The 14,133-nt window shown below is 33.4% G+C and overlaps 1 protein-coding gene across 6 annotated transcripts; it reads left to right on the top strand.

The window, feature by feature from the left end:
• The first annotated feature begins 580 nt into the window (after positions 1–580).
• Positions 581–4,591, top strand: LOC146911048 (putative xyloglucan endotransglucosylase/hydrolase protein 27). Of its 6 annotated transcripts, none has more exons than XR_015017820.1 (5): positions 581–1,000; positions 1,103–1,203; positions 1,945–2,153; positions 2,806–3,010; positions 4,285–4,591. XR_015017820.1 is itself a non-coding variant. In XM_085723734.1 (5 exons), exons 1-4 carry the CDS (start codon positions 817–819, stop codon positions 2,961–2,963), a joined length of 555 nt encoding a protein of 184 aa, XP_085579860.1. In that variant the 5' UTR covers positions 581–816; the 3' UTR covers positions 2,964–3,010; positions 4,285–4,591. The 6 variants fall into 6 exon arrangements, 5 of the variants coding, with proteins under 5 accessions (XP_085579860.1, XP_085579861.1, XP_085579858.1 ...); XM_085723734.1 differs by having other exon boundaries at positions 2,903–3,010; XM_085723735.1 differs by lacking the exon at positions 4,285–4,591 and adding an exon at positions 4,150–4,237 and having other exon boundaries at positions 2,903–3,010.
• Positions 4,592–14,133: the final 9,542 nt, after the last annotated feature.

Here is a 14,133-nt window from a genome sequence, read left to right on the forward strand (position 1 = left end):
AATGGAAAACAATTCGTCCTCGTGAGCTTAGCTCAGTTGGTTGGGACAATGCATAAAATATGCAAGGTTCGGGGTTCAAACTCCGGCCACTACAAAAAAAATGGGAAACGATTCCCCACTTTGTTCGCCACCAATACAACATACATGCGTATCGTATAAAAGGAAGCGTGTGTGGCATGTAAGATTAACATGAAGGCAAATGCTAAAGAATTTGGTCGTTTTCAACTTGATGATAGATTCCAGAACTTGGACAATACAAAATACAAATTAATAAAACAAGTACTATTTTCGATATAAAATACTAGTAGTAGTATATGTATGTGTGTGTATATATATATATATATATAGTAATATAATATGCTGATCTAGACATATGGCAATGACGTCAGGCATAACTTCCACACCCATGGTCATACTCATCTCTCTTTGGAAAAAGATTGGTGAACCACTCTTTGGTACACCCTTTTGATACACCCGCTGATGTGGCAGGGGTGATTTGGTAAATTCACGTGATAAGGGGTAGTTTGGTAGTTTCCTTCACAACCACATAATCTTCTTCTCTTTCTATCTCTCTAAGCTCATTCTTCCATCTCTCCTTTTCCCCACCGGGTTGGATAAGTTTTCGGCTCATATGTTGAAAATCAATCCAAACCAAAAAACTTTTTTCCCCACTTGATTGGCTATACAAAGATCTCTGCTATTTCTCTGATTCATGTTCTTTGGCTGCAGGTCGTCCAATTTTATTGTTGGAAAGGTTCTGCCTTGCAGACCAACATTCTATATCCACACACTTCTATACTAATAAAAATATAATTCATGGGTTATTCTCATATGGCTTTTCTCTTCCTATTTTCTATGCTTTTTCTTTCCGCTTCTGCTTCATCTAGAAATTTACCTATTACGGCCTTTGATGAAGGGTACACACCTTTGTTTGGGGATAATAACGTCTTTGTTCATAGAGATGGCAAATCGGTGCATCTTTCTTTAGATGAAAGAACAGGTTTAAAAATCTACAGGGTTGTTTTGATTTTTTATGTTGCTATGATTTTGTGGATAAAGTATTAATCTTTTTGGTTTTTCTGTTGTTGGGTTGTGTTTGCAGGTTCTGGATTTGTGTCTCATGATATTTACCTTCATGGGTATTTCAGTGCTTCAATTAAGTTACCTGCTGATTACACTGCCGGTGTTGTTGTTGCTTTTTATGTGAGTGATTGCTTCTAATTGTTCTTTAATTTTTTTTTTCCTTTACTAAATCTGTTTATGAAGCTTTTTTGTTTTTGATATTGATTTTCTTCCTATTTTTGTCTCTTAATTTTCTAATTGTTTATTTTCTAAGTTTTAAACTTGAGAATATAATCTGATAAGGTCTCAGTCTCAGGGTTATAATATTCAGCTGTTGAAATTCAAGGCATGCATGTGAATTTTTATTAATTTTTTTTTTTGTAAAATAATACTCCCTCCGTTCCTTTTTAAATGTCACTTTTGAAGAAATTTTTTGTTCCTATTTAACTGTCACTTTCAAAGTTCAATGCAACAATAAATGTTGTGTTACCAACATTACCCTTAGTTATTTATTGTGGAGAGAGAAATATATGAAATAAGATATTAAATGACTAAGGCTATTATAGTAAAAGTATAGATTATTGTATAAGAAAAAGTAACATTTATTGAGTGTCTTGGTTTGTGTAAAATGTTAAAAAGTGACACTTAAAAAGGAACGGAGGTAGTAATAAATAAGACTGTTTTCAATTTCATTTTCCTCAACCACATGCTCACTGATTGTGACTAAAACTTAGGATTTTATACAAATATTTAATTAATTTAATCTAGTTTGAACCAGAAACGTCACTGTTGAAATTCAATCTCTATGTTTTAGAAAAATTTATAAAAAAATCTAATAAAAGTAAAAGGAATAATGTTTCATCATATGTTTTGTATCTGCAGATGTCAAATGGTGACATGTATGAGAAGAACCATGATGAAATAGATTTTGAGTTTTTGGGAAACATTAGAGGCAAAGATTGGAGGATTCAGACCAATGTTTATGGCAATGGAAGCACCAGCATTGGCAGAGAGGAAAGATATGGTCTTTGGTTTGATCCTGCTGAGGATTTTCATCAATACAGTATTCTCTGGACAGATTCTCGTATCATGTAAGTTTCTATCTTTCTTGAACCTCATACATACAATACAATATCTGGTTCACCTTTGGATTTTTACATACCAAAGAATATACCTGCATCTTCTTAACTAATTTTTTTTTTCATCATTTCACTTTTAGCTTTCATGCAGTAATTTTTTTTCCATCATTTCACTTTTGCCTTTCATGCAATAATGATCCTTGTTTATAGGTAGTAACTTAATCTAGCTGTTTTTTGTTGTTGGGTTTGATGTGCTTTGTTCAAAGATTTCTCTGATTTTTTTACTTCTTTTCCCAAGTCATATATAGATTCCTTGCTGTCAAGAGACCACACATTCGATTTGCCCTGTTTGGATAAACAACTAAGTTAAGCACGCTTATAACATAAACACTTAACATATACAATGCTTATATCTAAGCTTTTTCTATAACAAAATAAAGTAAAAAAAGATTTTCAAATAAGCTACCGGCTGTTTTAATAAGTTGTACTTGCGAGCTTACGGAAATAAGTTGAAATCAGCTTATGGACATGTCATAAGTTGTTGACATAAGCTCTTCCAGATAGCCCGACAAATATTTACTTGCATCTTTCTGTTGAAATTGAAGATGCTTAAAATCTGTCGGCGTTAATTCACTTACCGTGTGAATGTTTGATTGGTTGGCAGTAGGGAATCCATATCCTACCATCAGGGGCTTATAATCAAATCATCACTTAAGTATTGTAAGGCTATTATGTAAGGCTATCTCAAACAATTTAAACAGATTTGATGGTGTAAGAATCAAAGTCCAAATCACCATGGAAGCCTTTGAACAACCTGGTTAGGTTCCAAAGAATACAAGCCTATATCATCAAAGGAAATTAATCAAACGGTAAGTCTTATTGGTAGCACAATCTCCTATCTTTTCTCCATCACTGCCAATTCTTCCATCAGGGAGTAGTAGAAATAAAAGATTGCTACATGACATTATTATGATGTTTAGTTCATAATTTTTCTGAAATCTCAGTCGGATTGTTTCATTTTGGCTGCTTGCCAATATGAGATTTGATACTTATAGTTTTATGAACATTTTGCTTCATACCCGTTTTGAGGTTCTTCTTATGTTAATGCTTGCATTTGATTGGAATTACATATGAGTTTGGGATTGCAATTTGTGTTGGTTAAGTGCATCTATTTTTGAGTTTGTTTGTGTAAAACATGTTATACATAGAAGATCATTCACTTCTCATTGTATTGTTTGTTAGTAAAAACTCACAAGTTTTCCCCCAATTATTTAGTCATATTTTTGTTGATCCTCTGATTAATATGACGTAGAGATTGTGCCAAAAATTCTTAGTCAAATGTCGTTAAGTGTCTCTCAATTCGGGTTAGTTTTCCTAAAGTCTGTAAAAGGTGGATGTATGTTCACCTCTCACTCATGCTCATTATTCAACTTTGATAAGTACTCAGATTTATTCATTTCAAAGAGAGCACGTAGACAAGTAGTGAGAAAGAGACAAAATCTATACGAAAATAAAAATTGCACTCCCGGGATAAAACATGGTTCAGTCATTCTCAATCTTTTTTTTTAGTAATTCACATCTCACACAGGGTAACTCATTTGAAAAATAATGGTGAATTCTAGCATATCAGTTAAGATCCCGCAAATTGCCTCAGATGTAGGCATGGCACAGAAAATACGCGTAGAAATAGTGAGAAGGAGACTAATTGGAATGAAGAAGTTTGTCAAATATAGAAAATTATTCACATATAACTCATGTTATAAGTACTACATGTATGTTTTAGAGGATTTCAGTTTTCCTATTTCTGCAATTGATGATCATTGGTATGAAATTGAATAGTAGTTTCTATAAGTTTCTTGGAACAAGGTACATATATTAATGTGATTGTTGTTGGTATAAATTGGACCCGTATGTAATTTTTCATTTTTGGAGTTGTTTTGTGGCATATTTTATTTTGCATTTGATAATGATTAGTAATGTGTTTGTTGTTTGGGATCAAAAAAATTAGTTGATTGCAAGAAGACTCAATAACTAACACTTCAAATTTTTAATGATGACATTGAGCAATATAAACGATTGGGAATGGAATTATAATATTACCCCTTGATCTGGAAGTACAAACTGAAAAGAAGCTTCAATTTAGGTTGTTGTCAATTGTCATGACTTGATATACCCAAGGTGAAAGATAAGAAAGATCTTGGAATCATGAAAGTCAAGGTCTTATATTACCAGTTTAACAAAGAGGAGGGATTGGTTGTACTAGAAGAAAAGATGAAAAGTGTATGGGAAGGACCATAACATGATATAGTGGCTCAAGAAAGAATGAGTGATTCTTTGATAATTGACAGATTTCTTTGTAATGTTTTGACTTGGATGTGTAATATTAAGGTATTGTAAACATTCCTTCTTTATTGTAAATCAATGGGAAATTTATCACTGAAATATCAAAAGATATAGATTCTATGTTTCTTGAACTCTTAATATCATGCGAAATAGTGATAAAGACAATTTGGTCATGAAAATAAAATATGGTTATATTGTTCGTTTATTTGGTTATCTGTAACTTACATGTGCAAAAAAAAAAAAAAGCAATTCAAGCCAATTGTCAGTGAGACATTCTAATTTACGAAAAAATAGTGGTCACGCATATGTAAAAATGTGGTCATACAGACCATATATTTGGCTAGTTTTTCTTTCCCATGTGTAAGTAATATCGTTTTAGGCGAATCGAACGCATAATCTCATTTGATCACTGCACTAAAAGCATTTCCAACCATAAATAACCTGTTTTACAATCGGCGAATTTATCACGCCTAAAGACGGACAAGTTCTAATTTATGAAAAAATAGTGGTCACGTATTTGTAAAAATGTGGTCATACAGACCATATATTTGGCTAGTTTATATTCCCAGATGTAAATAATCTCGTTTTAGGCGAATCGAACGCATGATCTCATTTGATCACTGCACTAAAAGCATTTCCAACCATAAATAACCTGTTTTACAATCGGCGAATTTATCACGCCTAAAGACGGACAAGTTCTAATTTATGAAAAAATAGTGGTCACATATTTGTAAAAATGTGGTCATACAGACCATATATTTGGCTAGTTTATATTTCCCAGATGTAAATAATCTCGTTTTAGGCGAATTGAACGCATGATCTCATTTGATCACTGCACTAAAAGCATTTCCAACCATAAATAACCTGTTTTACAATCGGCAAGTTTATCACGCCTAAGGACGGACAAGTTCTAATTTATAAAAAAATAGTGGTCACGAATTTGTAAAAATGTGGTCATACAGACCATATATTTGGCTAGTTTATATTTCCCAGATGTAAATAATTTCGTTTTAGGCGAATCGAACGCATAATCTCATTTGATCACTGCACTAAAAGCATTTCCAACCATAAATAACCTGTTTTACAATAAGCAAATTTATCACGCCTAAGGACGGACAAATTCTAATTTATGAAAAAATAGTGGTCACGCATTTGTAAAAATGTGGTCATACAGACCATATATTTGGCTAGTTTATATTTCCCAGATGTAAATAATTTCGTTTTAGGCGAATCAAACACATAATCTCATTTGATCACTGCACTAAAAGCATTTCCAACCATAAATAACCTGTTTTACAATCGGCAAGTTTATCACGCATAAGGATGGACAAGTTCTAATTTATGAAAAAATAGTGGTCACGTATTTGTAAAAATGTGGTCATACAGACCATATATTTGGCTAGTTATCTTTCCGATGAGTAAATAATATCGTTTTAGGCAAAATATATACATGCGGAGATTTCCGATTCCAAGTACACAACAACAAGTACACTACTAAAAAATTGTCATTTTCGAACGGAATTTCGGACGGTTTTGGGACGAAATTTACGGATATTTCCCAGGATTTCGGACGAAATCATGTTTTCGGACGAAATTCGGACAGAAAGGGCGTTGTCCGAAACAAATAATTTAATTTGCTTTAAATTCAAATCCTAAAATTTATATTCAATAATACATACTAGATTCAAATGAAAATAAATAATAATTCAAGAGTAAGCAAATGCTCATTGTCTGAAACAAAATTAAACAAACTAGATTAATATGTGTGCTCCATGTTCTAGTACAATATATCACAAAATAACATGACTAAATTGTTCATTAGTGGCAGAAGAGGATTCGACAAGGGATTGGGCGAGATTTTGTAGATTGAGAGCGTTGATCTTTTTATTATTATCTGCAATTCTTTTTTCCCGCTCCTCCTCATAAGGTGTCATCTTTTTCACAAGGTTGAGGCACCAAACACACTCACACTGCAAGCATTGATGATAAACAAGACCAAACTATGCAAATAGCTAAGCATAATAGGATAAGAGAAAACTAGAAAAACAATTAGGCTCTATTCGCAATGGAGACAATACAACTGTGTTTAGGCGTTTAGGCTCTGTGCAGGTCCTTCAATATATCAAGTGCACATGAGCTTAAGAACTACGTTTAGGCTCTAATCATGTTATTTGTATTTCTATTACATAAGCATAAAGAACTCTCCTTATGTGAATCCCAACACCAATACTTTGGCTTGAAACCATGCTTATACAAAACAACAATGCTTTCAAGTAGCAATATTAAAATCTGAAATTTTTCCACAACAGGCTCAATCTAAAAAAATAATACGAACATTTCTATCAAGCATCAACCAAATAAACCACAAAATTCAAGTGAGGTACTAACCTAGCTGTTCAAAACAACACCAATCCAAAAATTATAAAAAATGTTCTACGAAAGACTTAATTAGCAATAATTTATTGACTATAGTTATAGATATAACCGCATAAGTTAAAGTACCAACAATATCAATAAGTTATTAGAAGACGTATCAATCACATATTAGACAATATCAATCACAAAGATGTTAGTACATGTTACCAATGGTCCCTGAGTCTTAGATAGGTCCAATTTGTGTTCATTAAAAGGTCCCTGAGTCTTGGATCCCACTGCTAGTGTCTCAACTTTTTTTTTGAATTCAGCATATATTAGAACAGCCCTGGTACAAGTTGTACCTAAAAGGGCAATATAGCAGAACAAAAACAGCAGACAGAACGAGCAAAAAAAAAAACAGAAAAACAACAGGATAATCAGACATAAAACACACTAGAAACTAGCCAATACCAAAACCAAACCAACACCAACAGCAGCAGCTGCTAACACAACAACAAAACAGTCCTTGCAGCACCCTCGGCTAGCAGCAACAGCTGCTAACAGCAGCAGACTCGTCCTATCCAACCCCGGCAAAAAACTACCTTTTTAAACAAATTTTATCCATCAATAAACAAACATAACATAAAATTCAATCCATTCTTAACTTCAGTACTGCCAAAATCTCAGACATAAGTCCATCTATTTCTCGAAATCGTCTATTTTCACATAACCAATTCAATTCATCATTTGAAAGCTTATAAAACTAGTAGAATAATTTTCATTATAACAATTATCCTTATATTACCACTTAAAATAAAGTTATAAGCTATTATTTGAGATGAATAGCATCAAAGAACTAGCATGTCAACATGGATTTTCAATAACAGTAGCGTGAAAGTAAAAACATGCAATTTGGCACAAACAAAAGTCCTTAGATCCAATCCAATCCAGTATGAAGTTGACAGGTTCCTTATTAAGAGACTACTTAATTACATATATACACAGATCAAAATTACCAGATTGAACAACCAAATCAAACAAAAGGGAGATGAATGAATATACCTCGGTTGAACGACGCTGACGAGAGAGAGCAAAGACAGATTGTCGACGGAGAGAATCGAAGATCGACGGCGGCGACGGTGAAATTTCGTGAGCTGCTTTGATGGGTTATCGACGGCGGCGAGGGAGAATAGGGAGAAGAGGGTAATGGCGTGGGAGAGTGAGATGCCCCAATTCAATTGCTACAGTTTTTTCCTTTTTTTAATTAATCAATACTCTTTTTTTTTTTGACATGGACTTGGCAAAAATTTGGCCAAATTTTTTATTAATAAAATTTGCCACATAAGATGGTGTAGGAGTGGTGTGCCACCTATGGTGGTATGCCTATCACCACTAAGTCACCCAAGCAAGAAACAAACTTGATTTTAATAGTCTGTTGGGGTTCTATTTTCTAACCCATGCATGTGAATAAAGTTGTATATGCTGCCCAAATAATCTACAACGTCTCAACTATCACTATTTTGTTTTTAACTCCAATTGGAGAGTGAAAGAATAACATGCTGAGAAATATGGTACGAATTTCCGATTTTTCACCCATCACTAAACCAACAAACGTGTGCTCCAAATTTCCGATTTTTCACCCAGTTGTATCTCCACATTTCCATTACCAGGAGTGATTCTTCCATCAATTGTTATTTTCTCAGTGAATATAAGCTTAGGAAAACTGGGCTTTGGTCCTCTCTTGTAAAAAAAATAAAATAAAGCTGGTGGAAAAGTTTGTTATCAAACAAAGCTTAAACTACTCACTTTCTCCTATTTTTTTTTTTATCATTTCACACAACTTAAGTAACATAATTAATTTTGAATGGAGAAGATAAATAATAATGAGTTATTTTACAAAATTGTCCTTCATTAATAATGATATGATAAAGATAAATTAAATATTGAAAGAAGAGAGAGTAATTAATTATCAGGGGTATCCTTCGCATGCGACAGCGGAGACTAATCCCTCGAGTTTTAACGTTGCTGCATTCCCATGGTTGGATTCGAACACATGATTTTGGTTAAGCTAGAAGAGACCGTGACATCTCATCTAAACACTTTTGGGTAGAGACGAACATGTTTACTCTATGGAATTTGCTACGTCAAACATATAACTCTTTAAGGGAGTTTTTCACGGTGTGTCATATTTTATTTAACAGTTTTTTGTGTATTGTAAATCCACTCTTTTTTATTACTGTTTGTAGCTCTCGTTTCTCAAACGTAAGGCTACTAAAACCCTGGCTTTAAGTCTCCTAACAAAAAGGCCTGATATTCGGTGTAAAAATATCTTATATATTAAAATTTGTTTTAGATCTCACCTAAAAATAAAATTTCTTGAGCCGGCCTAGCTCTCGTTCGTCGTTGCCATTAGCTGTTGCCGATGTAAACTTACAAGTTACAAGAAGATTATTTTTACAAATGAGAAATTAATTGCTAAAGATTTGCCACGTTTGTGATTTTTAGGAGTTGTGTTATTTTAAAACAAAACTTTAGACACCGCATATGTGACCCTGTATAACTCTATATCTCACTTATTTGTTCATTCCTTAAAAAAAAAAAAATCTCACTTATTTGTCATCTTATAGAAGTTGTGTTTCTTAAAACAAAAAACAACGTGTTTCCTGCTGTAGAAGATATTCACTTTGGTCTTGAAAAAAAAGAAAAATATTATTCACTTTAGTTGATGAATGCAACCATGAGCATAGTTTTAAAAACCGGCTCGGACCGGCCGGTCGAACCGGTTGGACCGTGAACCGGTGGGCTAAGCGGTTCGAGCTAGCTAATGGATCGGCCATGCATTTGAACCGGCGTGAACCGGAGTGACTCGGCCAAAACTGGTGAAGACTCGATGGTTTTTTTGAACCGGACCGGGTCAGTGACGGAAAGAAAAAATAAGCAGAACAGAAGAGAAGAAAACGAAGGACACATCAACGTTGTTCATACTTGTAATTTTCAAGTTGAAAACATCTTCAGTGGTTTATACTTTCACCATTTTAGTTGGATCTTTGACATGATAACATTACATATTTTGATATAGAAGAAGAAGAAAAAAAATAGAATGAGAAAGGGAAAAGTCACACGCATAAAGGGATAGAGAGAGATGGAGAAAGTGTTTGATTAATTTTTTTTAAAGAATGTAAAGCAATTAGTTGAAGAGATGTGCATTGAGAGTTAGGGCAGGACAATCGGTCGGATCGGTCGGATTTTGGGTGAAAAACCTCAATCCAAAGCAATCCACGGTTGAGGATACGCCACCCATCTCCGTCCATTAGTACCATCGGATTGCTCGGTTTCAGATTATTCGGTTTGTCGGATGAATCGGGCGAGTTCAATCGGTTTAACTTTGAGATATAAAAAAAAATCAACAGAACAGGATTAGACAACATGGAAGAAATTCTATGATTTACACACAAAAATTTAACGTCGAGCCATTCAATATAATATAAAATAACTGGATCTATAGATAAGAAGCAAACAAAATCAGATCAGGTGCTGTTTGGGAAGAAAAGAAACGAAAGATCATGATTAAATTTGAGAAAGAGAGAATCAGGTTGAATGAGTAAATTGATATGGGTTAAGAACTGAGATGTTGTTTGTGAAAAACAGGTTGTTGTGAAAAGCAGCTTGAAGTTTGTGAGAAGCAGGTTGAAGGATCTAGTTTAGCAGCCATAGAGAGAAGCAGGTTGAAGGAGGAATTTGATATGGGTTGATAGTTGAGATGGTGGCGGCTACTGTTTTAGGTTAAACTGTTAAGGAAGGAGATGAACATGAAGGGGGACAATCAGAAAGACAGAAACAAGGATAGAGAGAACTGGAATAGTCTAGATTGTTGTTTGTTTGGTGCTTGTTTAAAGTTTGTTTGGGTTGGGCCAATGTAAAATTAACACTGGACCAGTCGGTTTAGGATACCGTTGGGCCAAAAAATCAAAACCGAACCGGTCCATTCTAATCCACCTCAATCCAAATTTGTTACCCATCAGACCCGTTTACCCGTCTGTACCCGCCCGCTTCGGTTTTTAATGGATTGGATTGTCCGGTTTGGGTCGGATTCTGCAATTTTGTCCAGCCCTATCGACAGTATTGTATAGAGTAGTGTGTATTTCTTGGAAGTTGTAACTAAGCATATTCTTTGAAAGTTTGAGAGCAACAGTAGTCTGTACCGTCTACAATTACTTCTATTTTAAAATTTTTAACTATAAACTAATTTTTCCTTAAAAAAAAACTCTAAACTAATTTTTTTAGGAAAGGATTAACTATAAAATAATGTGAATCTCATTTGGGAAAAATAAAATAAAATACGTGTCTCATCAAAACATACTACCATATGTAAGATGGCTTTTTGCTTAAAAAAATATATGCAAGGTGGCTTTTATGTTTTATTAAAATATAAATAAATATTTGTGACATTTTTAAGTTTTTTAAAATAATAGACATTGATTGTCCTCGTGAGCTAAGCTCAGTTGGTTGGGACAATGCGTAATATATGCAAGGTCCGGGGTTCAAACCCCGACCACCACCAAAAAATAATAGACATTGATTTATCCAGTTTTTTAAGTTTTAATCCATAAACAATATTATTTATAAACGCCGAGTTGAATACCGAGTCAATCGGTCTAATCCGGTTCAGTCATGTGGTTCGACCAATGACTCAAAGACCCAGTAACATTACCGAGTCAATCACCGAGCCGAGTTTTAAAACTATGACTATGAGAATTATGTTTTACTCCAAAAAGAATTTCTATTTGCTTTGGTTTGGTGTATGCAGCAGATTACATAATTTATTATAGTATATAGTATCAATAAAATATTCAACGACATCTATTATAATTACGTATTGGAGTACCTCCAACCCATTTATGCTTTTTTGAGCAAAAATTATGATAGGGTATCATTATTTGGTGTACCCACTTGACTTAACTTTCAAGTTGGAGATTATATTTTTTTTAAGATGTCAAACTAACCCGCAATAATTGACATTGAGGGGAATTAAACATTATATCAGATTTTATTTTTTTTTCCGATATAGAGTACTCATGTCGATAAAATGACTTAAATTCAAACTGGAAAGAAACATGTTTTGTTTAACGTCTTCTTTTATACGATGCTGAATTGATGACGTACATATAAATTAATCAGAATTCTTTAGATTTGAATAAAATCAACTTTGCTGACAATTATTTGGTTGGTAGAAGAGTCTTATATTGGTAATATTTTTAAGATTAAGCCAACACGACAAGGACAGCTCAAATGGATTGAGCTGGAGATGAATTAAACGACACTTTGACGGGAACAAGAAATTAGTAACTTATTAGTTACTACTACTCATTAGGACCATCGGTGCAGAATTTTCATACTATCATATGTAGCTTGCTATCTATAGAAAATCGTATCCCATATCACCTAAGAGTTATAATGCAAATTTACCACAAAATAATTTTTATTCGAATAATTTAGGGACCATGTTTGGCAGTATGCACAAAGAATGGAGGGGAAAGTTCAAAGCCATGTAATAAGTGTGTTTGGTTGCACTACACTTCACGGTTAAAAGAATGTATAGTGTTTAATTATAGAATTTGAAGCAAGTTAGCCATACTTTACTAGTTTTCTGTTAGTTATATGCATTTATTTGTAAAGTTATTATTCATTCTGAACATATTCGAATGAGAGATGTTATATCAAGCGAAAAGCAATTTCACGAGAACCTCACAAACAAGTATTTTAACACAAGTTTGTTCACACTTTAATCCTTGATTTTGTGGCATTCATGCAGGTAGTGGGACACGTGTAGCAATTAACACTTCTCGGGATAACTTCTTGAAAAAACCTTTCGCTATACATATCTTTAATATATTCCATAATAGCCCCCGACTTATAAAATTATTAAGTTAGTATCTCATATCTCGGTTAATTTTAATATCACGAGAGTTTTCTCGTGAATGGCTAACGAACCAAGAACTGCCGTGATAGCAAAATAATAAAACAAATAAAAAAAGGTCTCACTTACCATGCATGGCAGTTGCTACAATAAATGAGTTAGCGGTCGTAATGTTTTCCAAAATTCTTTTTCACTGTAAGCAATATTTCCCTTTAATATTAAGCAGTGATGTGTCATGTTAAGTGACATGTCGATTGCCAATACACAAGTTTATCTATTTGTCTGTTTTGGAAGTACTAAATTTTACCCCAACCCAGATGTTTGAGGCCTGATTTATTGTTAACTTGAATTGATTGTGTTCATGATAGATGCTGCTGTAAAAATTGAAATTATACTTTAATCTGGCTTGTGATGAAATTATATGATACAACAACGTACTAATACAGTAATACCACCACTATAGTATTTTTCTGGTTTGTAGCAACAACCAAGCTACCATTTAGTGATTTCTTTACTTACTGGCTTCAGAGAAAAAAAGTAGAAGAAGATAGCCATAAATTGATATATACATGTTTGAGTTTTTCAATTAAGAATCTAGCTTCATATTAATTTAGTCCCTGACTTTTGCCTACATGTATTAAGACTCGTATCCCAACGTGTCACTTACACTTTATTTGGTTGTGAAGAGAAGTTGTGAAGAGAGAAATAGGTGAGAGAGAGTAAGAGAAGAGAGAAATAGAGTAGATTTGATGGATTGTTTGTTAGAAGAGAAAGATAGAAGAAATAGAGAAGAAAGAAGTGTTCATTACTTATGAAAGTACTAAAATGCCCCAAATTAAAAATCATTTTTTTATAACACCAAATTAAAAATCCTTCAATCAACATATACTAATTTATTTATGTATGTGAATTTATTTATTAAACTACAAACTAATAATTTTTTTTAATTTGATTAGATTAATTATTTTTAGTTTTTTGACAAGGTTTAAATAATTTAGTTTTGGTAAAAAAAATAGTTAACCAAATCAATTCATAAATCCATTTCCATTGATGGTCTATGTACTACCTGCGTACCAGTAATTTCGAAATGCTTCATGCACAGTGCCGAAAGATTAGAGAAAGGAACAAGAAGATATAATATTTCACTCCAAGGGTAAAAAAGGAACAACAAGATTAAAAACCTTCTCTCCCCACTTTCTTCGCTATTATGAGGAGAAATGAAAAAGTGGTGGGTCCCACTACTTTTTAATCTCTCTTCCCTATTTCTCTTCATTCCAAACAAGAGAAAGTTGTTCTCTCTTCTCTCTTCTCTCTTTCTCTCTTCCTTATTTCTCTTCAACCAAACAGATTGTTAATGCGACACATCACCACTTAACA

Source organism: Medicago sativa, chromosome 7 (assembly GCF_051527215.1).
Source record: "Medicago sativa cultivar Bolivia chromosome 7, Bolivia_mono, whole genome shotgun sequence".
NCBI lineage: Eukaryota > Viridiplantae > Streptophyta > Magnoliopsida > Fabales > Fabaceae > Medicago > Medicago sativa.

Bases quoted from the DNA above. Each gene is read 5' to 3' on its own strand.
- LOC146911048 (XM_085723732.1), top strand. From the start codon at position 817: ATGGGTTATTCTCATATGGCTTTTCTCTTCCTATTTTCTATGCTTTTT. The intron at 1,001-1,102 runs GTTTAAAAATCT...TTGTGTTTGCAG, and splicing joins TTCTTTAGATGAAAGAACAG to GTTCTGGATTTGTGTCTCAT. The intron at 1,204-1,944 runs GTGAGTGATTGC...TTGTATCTGCAG, and splicing joins GTGTTGTTGTTGCTTTTTAT to ATGTCAAATGGTGACATGTA.